This window comes from Oryzias latipes, chromosome 11 (assembly GCF_053564925.1).
Source record: "Oryzias latipes strain Hd-rR chromosome 11, Olatipes_Hd-rR_3.1".
Classification (NCBI taxonomy): Eukaryota; Metazoa; Chordata; class Actinopteri; order Beloniformes; family Adrianichthyidae; genus Oryzias; species Oryzias latipes.
The window spans coordinates 2,974,272-2,985,935 of record NC_136247.1 but is presented as its reverse complement, the minus strand read 5'-3'; the positions used below and the strand labels follow the sequence as shown (position 1 = coordinate 2,985,935).

The window sequence follows — 11,664 nt, the reverse complement described above, 5'->3', positions numbered from 1 at the left end:
ATCAAAGACCACTTACTTTAAACGCAGTCAAAAAGCACTTGTGTTCCCAGCCCTCTCACTCATGGTTTTCACCCAAGATTCCCCAGTTCCCATGAGTCTTGGGGCCTGAAGGCGGGGCTAACCCCCAGGTCGCTACAGTATTTTCCAAGTTTGAGTAGAGATCAATTTATTTCATTTTTAAACTATTTTCTAATGGTATAGGTCAAGTTGATCAACAGCTTGCCTCAGACAGATCCATTCATCATTGCAGGAACGATCTATGGATGAATGTCCATCCTCAAGAGGAGCTATAGGAGCACACCATAGAAAGCTGGGAAAAATGTACTCAATGGTTATATTTCAACCATCATAATTAATATTAATACTTTCACATTTTATTCGGGTAAATATTTTCATAGTTTTATTATTATGAGCGTATGTTTTTCGTTTTATAAAACAAGAGAAACCTCTCTGGGGGCAGATTTGGAGAAGAGGATAACATTCAAAGTTAGAACTGGTATGAAGATTGTTGCCTTTCTGTCCCGTCGAGGGGGCACAAATGGGGATAAAAGGCGGACTTAGACTCATGTCCCCGGGGAGGGCGATGGACCGGAGCCCGCCCCGTTCTGGACGGTCCTCCGGTCCCGGTCGGCCCCTCCTTCGTCTGCATGATGGAGCAGACTCCGCTAGCCACCAGCTACAGTAGCTAGCTATCGGGCTGAGTTGTCAGAAGCAGCTTAACAGGCGAAGCTGCTCATAGCTTTTACACAAACGAAGAGACACTGAAGGATCTTCAAGAGGAAGTAGACTTTAAACCAAGTTCACTGAAGCTCTGAAACCTTCAGGCGTCAGGTTTGGGAAAGTAGTTGGTTGATCCAGAGCAGTATCAAGCTAGCTTAGTTCTGCTTTACAGTGCTGCTTCCGTTTCACTTTCAAAATAAAAGCACAACGTTTGCCCAGCATTCATTAGCTGGTGGAAGTGAGAGCTCATTCTTATTACTCTGGAGCCTTTTAAAACACTAATCTGCAGAAGAGCCGCTTTATTTTAGATCATTATACCAGGCAAAGGCGTGTTTCATCTGTAAGCACGGTCTGCTCTGGAGCATGAAAGCAAATTCACTCTTTGGTTCTGACTTGAGGTTCTGACTGCTGATTCCAGACCAGCTGGGTTTTGGCACCAAGAGGAAATCTAATGAGAGTTTAGGTCCCAAACTACTGTGTGATTTAGAACCTGTCTATAGTGCCATTTTCTAACCAGTTCTGGAACTGGTAGCCAATGTGAGGAATCAGGGTTATCAGCTTTTCTGGTTCTGGTCCAAACTCTGGAGCTCTGACCAGTCATTTTGAGGGCCGACTGAAGACTGTTGTTCAGTCCAGCCTGCAGGAAATTAAGCCATGAACCAGTGTCTGTGATGGCCAGAGCAGAAACACTTCATGTGAGGCCAAACTCTTGTCTGATGTGACTTTAGAATTTATCACGTGACTTGAAATCTTTATTCCTTTAGAAATCTGCTCTTTTGTTTCCTTCTGTGTTCCTGTTTCCTAAAACAAGAATTATCTTCTGAATTAAGCTCGACTGCATTAAGGAGTTGATCTACTCTAAGCAGCAGGTTTTTTGGTCAGGTTTGTTGGAATGTTCTCTTCAAATAGTTAAATTTCCTAAACCACTGTTTTACATTGCTGTTTGTTTGTTTTTTGACTCAGCTTCCCATGAGCTTTATTTTGAAACTTTCTTCCGGAGCTTCCTGTCTGAGTCTGGAGCCGCCCCGAGCAGCAGCGCAGCCCCGTCGGGAGGTGTCCGCTCCGGGGAACAGCCGCCGCGGGCGCCGCTATCGTCGCCTACGGAGCTCGCTGCGCTGTTGCCGGTCTGCCAGCATGCTGGTGGCGGCGCTCTGAGCCCTCCGCGCCGCGGTAGCTTAGCATCCGACACCGCAGAGGTGCGGGGAGCCATGCGGCAGCAGTGGTGCGTCCCCACCGCGACCCCGCGGGCTGAGCCGGTTCTGGGGCGGCTGTCCGTGTCCCCCCCTCCGTCAGGTAAGGCCCAGCACCGACACCCCTGACTTTGCCCCCCTCCTGGCGTGGAGACCGTGTGGTGTTGGAGGAGCGTGAAGTTAGGCTGAAGTCGGGGACGCAGCGTAAAAACACGCAGACGCGCTCAGAAGTCCGTCTGAAATCCAGCAGATCGACTCCACTCCATCTCCACGGCGGACCAACCCCGGTGGCGGGTTCGCGGCTTGCGCAGATGTTTGCGTCTCTGCTGTGAATTCGGCTGGACTGGAACCTGTCTGCTGTTCACCTGTGTGTTTTTATTCAGGTGGGAATCCTAAAAACAGGGGAAAGTGACTGAAAGTGCTGACGTTGCTGTTTTTCTGGACAGAAGGATGTGATCAGGTGAACTCTGCGTCTGAGGACGGGCTGCTGTGCTCTGGATGATCTTGCTTTAATTGTACCCTCACCAAGGTTAGCTGCGAGTGTCTGTGCCAAGTCTGAGGAAGACTGCCAGAACTTTGAATGCCGTGCAGGTCTCTGGAGCTCCTGCAAGTCCTGCGCAGGCAGACGGTCCCTGATGCTGCTGCAGAGCATTAAAGGGACTCGGAATGAATCCAGGCTGCTCTTTAGTATTTAATCTAATAATAACCCTTTAATCATCAGGCTGGTTCTGACGGCGTCTGCAGCAGGTGATCTAAATTTAATGCTTGGTTCGGATAAATATAGCCGTGCTCAGCCTGTGAAGTTTGTTTGTTCTGCTGAGAGGCGTCTCCTCTGAGGCGTGTCCACGTGTCCAGTCTGGACGCCGTGGCTGCCTGGAGAAAGATGGACGCTGTGTGGTCACATGACCCGTATGTTGATATTTACCGTTGTAATGTTGATATGAGGGGGTTCTTGCAGAGCAGTGTCAGGGCGAATGATTGGACCTGTCCATCAAATGCCACGCCCCCATGGACGTGCAGTTTTGTGCCTGCTGTGAGGTTGACCCCCCCCCCTGGGGGTCATCTTGGTGACTGACGTGGCTCTAGGAACCTTTTCTGCGTTAACGCCAGAGGAAGCAGTTGCCCCGTGGAACACGCTAACTTACCGAATGCCCCTCCCACAGATCCCAGAGCGGTGGGCTGTGAGGCGGAGCCGCGCTACACCATCGAGCAGATCGACCTCCTGCAGCGGCTCCGCCTCTCCGGCATGACCAAACCCCAGATCATCCACGCCCTGGAGTCCTTGGAGAGGCTGGACCCCGACCCCCGCCCGCCGCACGGGGACTCTCGAGCCGGCGCCCCGTCCAACAACACCCCCGCCACGGCTGCTCCCGCCCCGTCCTCCTCTTCATCCTCCTCGTCCTCCTCCTCGCTGTCTCTGGCCTCGGCCACCACGCAGACCTCCGGTCTGGACGGAGCGGCGCTGTCCCCCAGCAACAGCTATGAGGCGTCCCCCCCGCCGCTGTACCCTCCCAGCGTGGCGGTTCAGCGCTCGTTCAGCTATGACACCATGGGGGAGGAGGAGTGGGACCTGGAGGAGAAGGTGGAGGAGTACATGAGGTGAGACGGAGACATTTGTTCATTCTCAGGGCAGAGACAGGCGGGGAGAGGCCATTAGCACAGGAAGGGGGGGGGGAATGCTGTCCTCTGGGGGGGCGGCTTACTGTCCTGAATCCTAGTGAAGGTAATTCGGGTCAGCCGTTGGGGGACGGCTGGAGACGGAGAAGCTCCTTTGGACCAGAGCGCCGTGAGGAAGACTCTGAAGTCAGAAGCTGAAAGTATCTGAGAGAAACGTCCTTTGATTTGAATGTCTCTTTCAGGAGGGACAGCAACCTGGTGAAGGAGGAGATCAAAAGTTTCCTGAACAACCGTCGGATCTCTCAGGCAATCGTAGGCCAAGTCACAGGTACGTGTCTGAAGTTCATGCAGACTTCTCCTTCTCCAGGATCTGCTCAAAGATCCGCTGTGGCTCTAGCGATGCCTTCATACCCAACCAAAGGAAGAGAAACTCCTACATCTAATCAGCTTCAGCCAAAATGTTCCTTTTGTCTCATGAGCTGTTGTCTGGTTTGTGAAGGTCTGGATGTGGTTCTCCTTCAGCGTTTTGTCCTGACTTTTCCACAGGCATTAGCCAGAGCTACATCTCCCAGTGGCTTCTGCAGCAAGGCCTGGAGATGAGCGACTCCAAGCGCCGGGCCTTCTACCGCTGGTACCTGCTGGAGAGGACCAACCCGGGTGAGTCCCCTGACCGCTCTCCCCTGCTTTGTTGCCGTCTGCGGAGCCCCTCCAGGAGGACAGAGGCCGGCTCAGAAGGGGTCCCAAGGTCAAAGGCCGGGTTAATGATGATAGATTACAGATTGGATCACGGGAAGCTCCTTTAAAAAAAGGCATGACTTGCGTTTTGTGAATGTCAGCCACTGCTTGCTGCTTGCGTTTGTCCTTCTGCATGTTAAACCCAAACCCCTCACGCTTCCCCCCGAGCTGGTCCTCCAGGGCTGCGAGGTCAAGGAGGGGCACGAGGCAGATCTTCCGTTTCAGACCAAGGACAGGCGATGGAGGCGGTCCGTCACAGGAGATCTGAATCGATACGGCTCCTGGTTGGGAGGTGTAACTGTAGTGCATGAAGGCGCTCTGTGTGTGCGGGCTAAAGCAGCCGCCCGGGTCAGATGTGACCTCCTCCTGTCTGTCCTCCACCACAGCTCCTATCAAAAACAGGAGCTTCTGCATCCAGAGCAGCAGATTCTCTGCATGGATCCGGCCTGAGAAGGAGCTTCTGATCTCACTTCCTCCTTGAACGTTTTCGGCTCCCCGTCTGATGCTGGGGGACTCTGGTGCTGGTTTTCATCTCCACAGTAGAATGAGTCCAATTCTAACAAGAATGGCTTTTTCTTTGCTTCCTACACCCCCTCCTCCCGACCTCCTCCCACCTCTCTGCAAACGCACAGCTGCTGAAAATGTCACAGGCCCGTGCAAACCGTCCGCCCAAATCCGTTAGCCACAAGCTGTCTGTAACGTGGTCTGTGGCCTGCCTGACTATTGGTTTTGTCCCGACTGAAGGGCTGAGGTGGACTGAAAGCCAGCACTGTGTGAGTCCCACGCCCAGAGCCCGGGGAGGGGACAGAGACGGGATGCTAACGGGGGCAGGTGGCCGCCTCGTCAACATCCTGCCCAACCCCAACTGCAGCCTCAACTCCTCGTGGAGCAGGCAGAGAGAGCTTCTGATGCGCTTGCTGCCGTGGTACACTGCTACCGCCGCAGCCACTCGGGCCCTGCCAGGTAACCCCGCCCTCTTGCTGGGGCTTCAAAGTCAGTTCACCTCCTTAGCAACCATAACACACTCACTGTGTCAGGCTGAGGTGCCGGTAACAGCCTCTGGTAACAGCCTCTGGTAACAGCCTCTGGTAACAGCCTCTGGAAGCAGCAGCTGACGGGAAGAAGCTCCTCTGTCCTCCCTCTGTCACACACTGGCTGGCGTTCTCGTGTGGTGAAGATCACGCTTGCCCTCGTCTTCAGGTGCCACCCTGTCCATGCGCTCCTTGGTGAAAGAGGAACCTGACTGGAGGGTTGGGATCCTGAGCGGGGACAGAGCAGGCATGGTGGGCGGGCCCCTGAGGCTGCGCAGAGGAAGCAGATTCACCTGGAGGAAGGAGTGCCAGTCCATCATGGAAAGGTGAGGAAGAGGAGGAGAGGAGGAGTCTGTGAGGTTTGAACAGATGTAGGGATGTGCTGAATCCGAGTAATCAGGATGGAAAAGCCTGACATGGTCATGATGTAATAGGGTTGGGCGATGTCCCTTAAATTGGCCGTTGACGATGTTTGCTGTCAACCATCGGGATGGACGATGATATCGTCGTGGGGGGGTAGGGGGGCTATTTTTAATATTTCGGTCTTATATAATTGCTATTCGTTATTTTACTTTATTTATTTTATTTCCCAACTAATGACTCATCTGCAGTACTGAGGGAAATAACTTTAACAAAAAAAGTAACAAACAAACTAGAAAAGAAATGGTCCGCTCCCGCATTTAACTAGTCAAGCGGACCGGCGGAGTGCGGACTTACAGCTTTGTGTTTGAGGGGAAGGGGGGGCTTTGTTACATGAGCGTCATGTAGGAGATTTAGAACTGCGATCTGTTCCGCAGCTCTAGGGGAACGGGCTACCGAACTCAGAACCGGGTCTAAAAGTGTGTGTCGGAGCAGAGGATCGTCAGCACACACACAGCACTTTGGGGCGGTGTGAGCTTCAAAGCAGAAATGTCGCTCAGTCCTTAGAAATCGTTCAAACAATCACGTGGATTTGTGTTTCCAGTCGTGTCCCGACTAAATAAAGGCTGATGTTATTCCCACATGTTTACATACAGCGAAGATGCAGTTTGCAGCACCACCCAAAGCTAATGTTGTTAGCCCGTGTTAGCATACTGCTAATTCTGGCTTCTTTCCGGCTCCGTTCTTAAACAGACAAAGCACTGACCACACGGATTAAAAATAAAACGATGAGCGAACAGGCGTTTCATAATAATCGTAACATTATTAAAAGCACGTTTAGAAGATCGTCTTGTATATTACCGAGCTGACATATCAATGTATAAAGCCGTTCGGCAACATTGTTTTGTATTGAATTGTTACATTCAATAAAGTTTGAGAAAAAAATAGCTGCTCGGCGGAACTGATATCCGCTTCCGGTTTTTCAAACCCTACTGCGCGTGTGCGAATGATTTATTCCGACTTAAAGTGTGACCCATGTGAACGTTTTTTATAATCTGAAAAAGGTTTTCTGGGCCCATCTACACGGTTGAATTCTAATCCGACCATTGATCCCATCAAGATATTTTTCACATGTAACCGCGGCTTATGGTGTCGACTCCCAGCGTGGCGGGGGCGTGGCATCACGATGGTGTCTCTCCATCGGAATGTCAGTCACCCATCACGATGGACGATGGTATCGTCCATCGGCACAACACTATGATGTAACTACAGGCTCTTCCAAACACAAGTGTCCCTCATGTTTGATGGTGCAGACTGCAGGGCTTGGAAGATGCTTTTACTTTGAAGCCACTTTGTTTAAAAGCAGATTTTGTTTTTAATCTTCCAATGATTTAATAAAAAACCTATTTTGAAAGAGATTTTATTTTGAAGCTGCTGTTGTTCTAAAGCAGTTTTTATTTACTTTTGTTTTCAAGCTACTTTGTATTTTGAAGCCTTTATTGTTTATAATTTCTTTTGTTTCAAATTTGTTTTGAAGTAATTTTGAAAAGTGCTTTTATTTTGAAGATATCTTGTTTTTCCGTTGCTTTTGTTTAGAATCTCATTTAATAAACTTCTTTTATTTTGAAAGTTATTTAGTTTTGAACTTGCTTATATTTTCAACACCACCAGGTAATGGTCAGTGAACAGCTCCGCCCCTTTCTTTCTCCTGCCTAGCGTGTCCTGATGCCGCGTGTTGTGATGACACCCTTGTGCTCCAACATGGAGTTCGTTATGGACAAACGATGAGGAGCACAGAAGTCCAACAACAAAACACCGCTCGGGTTCAGATCAGGGAGGACATTCCCACCAATCACGCCCCTCCAGGAGTGACTGCCTTTGCCCTCATTGGCGTTGAAGTCTCCCGGGAAGACAGTGGAGTCCCCTGTTGGGGCACTTCCCAGTACCCCTTTGGGAGACACCAAGAAGGCGGGGTACTCTGTAGTAGTCCAAATTACAGTCGGAGACCTGACCCCCGCCCGAAGGCGAAGGGACACGACCCTCCCGTCTCTCCCTGAGCAACTCTAGAATGATGGAGAGTCTAGCCCCTCTCAAGGGACGCCGTTTCAGAGCCCACCATATCTCTCCTGCAAGTGGTGGGCCAATGGCCCCGTTTGGGCTGGGGCAAACCGGTGCCCATGGGAAGAACGCCGGCCACCAGGAGACGGTGGTGTGGGAGGGGCGGGGCAGCTGTGGGAGGGGCGGGGCAGCTCCGAGGCCTGGAAGCCATCAATCTGTGTGTTTGTAACCTGAGATGAGGAATCAGGGACACAAGAACCAGGAGGATGGTCACAAAAATCCGATTTGACCAAACAATGCTGACTTGTAAAGCAGAAAGAAGGATGGATTTACTGAGAGCCGTTCAAACCCCCAGAGGAGTGTTGAGGCTGGTGTGCCTTCACAGATGTTTGACTTGGTGGATGTCCTTCTGTCACAGCTTCTTCATGGAGAATCAGTACCCAGATGAAGCCAAACGGGAGGAGATCGCCAACGCCTGCAACTCTGTCATCCAGAAACCAGGTAGGAGCTTCTGTTTTCTGAAGGCTCTCCAAGTGTGGACAGCTCATGAAGATGAAAACTAAACCAAATGTCCTGCTTAACGAGGTCACCATGGTAACAGATCTGCATCTGGGTCAGTTCCGGATGGAGGAGAACTCCTACACATCAATCTGAAGCAGAACATTTATGACCGTTTGTCATGTGGGTCAGACAGTTTCTGCAGATGATTTCTGAGCAGACCCTTTACCGCTGGCACCTGGTTCTGTTCACGGTGCATCTCAGGTTCTGCTTGTGGAGTCTGAACTGGATCAGCTGCTTGGAAGACTTCCTGGTTCTGTTGGTCCCACAGGAACCGGGTGAGAACCACAGTGTTCAGGGCCACGGGGAAAGAGCTGCGCCTAAATGTTTCTTTGGTTGTTTAGCTTCACCTTCCACCATAAACCATTTCACCTTCTTAACCCTTGTGCTATCCTAGGCACTTTACCATTGGGAGTTGGGTCATCTAGACCCACTAGACAGTGCTCTGAACCTTTTTTCTTCAATCATTTGTGATCTTCACTGGTGTCCATGGATTACATGAAATCTTTCCACCTTTATCCACCTTTGTCATGGTAGGAAGAACACCTCAATGGAAGGGGGGGGTCATCTAAGATAGCACAAGGGTTAAGATGTTTGACAAATGTTTATCTGCGTCCGTTTCAGCAGCAGGAAAGATCCAGAGCTGCAACTCGCTGCTGCTTTCCAGCAGGAAGGACGACGGTGTACTCTGGTACAACTCTGAGTTGCAGTGTTGTGTCTTCAGTTGGCCACCAGATGTCGCTCTTCTTCATTAGACAGAAGCTCTGAGGGTTCTTAGTTCAGTTAAGCTCAGGCTCTGTGTAAAAACCTAAAAAAGATTCCAGAACAATCTGTCGTAGATGACGTCCCAAACAAAATGCAGCAGAAAAATCAGAATGGTCAAGGCACACAATGTTTTTCTGACCAGGATCCTGTTAGTTTCCTCTCAGCGGTTCAGCTACAAGCAGAAGAAAAGCAGATCTTCTCTGGAACGCTGCGTTGATGCAGCTGAACAGTGTTTACTGATGCTGGATGCATGTTTGCTGCGGCCGTCCGTCTGGCAGTCAGACGGCGCTGACGGCAGTCTGAGAAGATCCTCTGCTGTCCTCCTCAGGCTGCAAGCTGTCAGAGTTCGAGCGCGTCACGGCGCTGAAGGTTTACAACTGGTTTGCTAACCGTCGGAAGGAGATGAAGAGGAGAGCAAACATAGGTGAGAGCCGAGTCCTGGGCTGGACCCCCCCCCCCCCCTGCTCACCTCTGACCTCTGCTGTCCGCTCCTGCCTCCACCAGAAGCTGCCATCCTGGAAAGCCACGGCATCGAGGTGCCGAGTCCGAGCTGCCACTCCAACGGCGAGGAGGGCGAGATGCAGGAGTTTGCAGATCCGGTCATCCATCCGTTCTCCGAGCAGGTGAGTGGAAGGAAACCGGAATGCTGGAAGCAGCAGAGACCTTCAAACGATGCTTGACCTGCCGTCTCTGCACAGGAGGACTCGTCTTCCCAGCGGGACCAGCAGGACCCCCCCTCGCTGGCCGCCCCTCAGAGCCCCAGCTCTCAGGTCACAGAGCAAAAAGAGGAGGAGTCAAAGATGGAGACCGCGGACGAGCAGTGACTGCGTCAGTCCGACTCCAGACCTTCACTTTCAATCTGATTAAATAGGAAAGCTAGCTGCCCCCCCCCCCCCCTCTGTAGGCCCTTTCAGGCTGCCCACATACCCCAGGGGGGGGGGCATGACACTTGCTGAAGTGCCTGAGATGGTAAGGAGGGCACTGTATTTATCCACAGTTATCCTGCTTCTATTAACGCCATAAACAGCGTATGTATCACATATATAACCTCAGCGTAGCCACATGTACTCTGCAGTCCAGCAGGCGCTTCATGCAGCACAGCTGTCCGCCTCACCTGAGCGTGCTGAGCCTGCAGGTCAGGCGTGGAGCGGGCAGCATGACATCCCCCCATCCCCCCTGGACCGTAGGTCTGACCCCCGTCATGTCATTAAACCTGTCAATCAGTCTACATGGACTGTTGCCATGGAAACCCCGAGGTTGCCCCAGAGTGTGTGTGAACGTATGTATGTGTCTGTGTGTTTACACAGTGTGTTTCTGTGCACATACATGTTTGTGTGTGTGATTGTGTCTGTGCAGATACCTGTGTTTGCATGTGTGTCTTTACATGTGTGTGTGTTTGCACATGTGTGTTGGTGTTTGCACATGTGTGTGTTTGCACATGTGTGTGTGTGTGTGTTTGCACATGTGTGTGTGTGTGTTTGCACGTGTGTGTGTTTGCACCGGTTTACATATATGTGTGTATGCACGTGTGTCTGATTGTGATGTCATTGCTGCGATCTCTTAATTTTTGATTTTTCTTCCTTTGAAGTTTTTTTTTTGTCGTGTTTGCCAAACAGGATCTGCTGCTGTTTGCGTGGTTTTCAGGATCTTTTCTCAAAGCGTTCCCGTGTCTCCCTAACGTTTAAAACACGCCAAACCCGTCGTGTGTGTGCTCATAGCGGTCTGCTGCTGCGTGACGCTAAGGCGTGAGCTCCTGGAAGTCTGCGTGAAACGCTGCAGGGAAGCTCTCCTGCACAGAACCTGGAAGCTGCTCGCCGCCTCCATCCATGCTGTAGAATCAGTTCAGCATCTGTCAATCACACCAAGGCCTGATTCCTTAGACCTGGTCTTCAGCCCGGGACTTTTCTCCACATGTTCATGTGATGAACGGAGATGCTGGTTCTCAAAGCGTCAGGTTACCTAAAGCCAAAGCTGTGCCACGAGCAGGAGCTGCACAGGCCGCTCAGAACTACACTAGCCACCTCTGTCATGAAGAACGGCTCTCTGTTTGTGATGAGGACAGTATTATGTAGCATTTATGGACGAGGTGAACTCTCACCTCAGACTGAGCTCTGCTCCAGAGCTGCTGCAGTTTCTTATTGTGATGCTTCTCTCTGCTCTGATGAGGAACTTCAGGAATAAAATGTACACAACCTCAGGGGTCCTGCTTATTTCTTCCTCATCTAGATAGATCGATAGAATTCTTTATAAATCCCGCGGGAACTTGCATATCCATCCATTGCTCCTCAAATACACAAACATTCAATAAAAAAAGTTGAGCAATAGATAGTCATAAAATAATCACACTCACTAAAAACAGAGGAAAAGAATAAAAGTATAAGAGCAATAAAATAAAAGTAAGTAAAAGCATAAAAGTGGTAAAAAGTAGATGCCCGTTTAGTGACTCCTCTTCATGCCCCCCCCCCCCCCCCCCCCCCCCTCCCAGCAGTGTTGAACAGTCTAATTGCACTCAGTGCAAAGGACTTCCTGAGTCTTTCTGTGGAGGATGGCAGAGGCGGTCGCTGAATGCCTCCTCTGGTCACTGCAGAGTCCATGTAGGGGATGACCAGTGTTCTTCCTCCGCTCTGCCA

The 11,664-nt window shown here is 50.9% G+C and overlaps 1 protein-coding gene across 9 annotated transcripts; it reads left to right on the top strand.

The window, feature by feature from the left end:
* The first annotated feature begins 647 nt into the window (after positions 1-647).
* On the top strand, positions 648-11,231 carry zgc:91944 (homeobox-containing protein 1). 9 transcript variants are annotated; one of them, XR_013659108.1, is made up of 14 exons: positions 648-1,415; positions 1,532-1,602; positions 1,684-2,013; positions 3,074-3,509; positions 3,770-3,855; positions 4,074-4,184; positions 5,007-5,225; positions 5,463-5,619; positions 8,130-8,212; positions 9,363-9,458; positions 9,539-9,657; positions 9,733-10,003; positions 10,110-10,221; positions 10,651-11,231. XR_013659108.1 is itself a non-coding variant. In XM_078955278.1 (12 exons), the coding sequence occupies exons 3-12, from the start codon at positions 1,929-1,931 to the stop codon at positions 9,856-9,858; spliced, it is 1,518 nt and encodes a 505-aa protein (XP_078811404.1). In that variant the 5' UTR covers positions 648-1,415; positions 1,532-1,602; positions 1,684-1,928; the 3' UTR covers positions 9,859-11,231. The 9 variants fall into 9 exon arrangements, 5 of the variants coding, with proteins under 5 accessions (XP_078811404.1, XP_023816015.1, XP_023816014.1 ...); XR_002874186.2 differs by having other exon boundaries at positions 10,110-10,313; XR_013659107.1 differs by having other exon boundaries at positions 9,733-10,313.
* Positions 11,232-11,664: the final 433 nt, after the last annotated feature.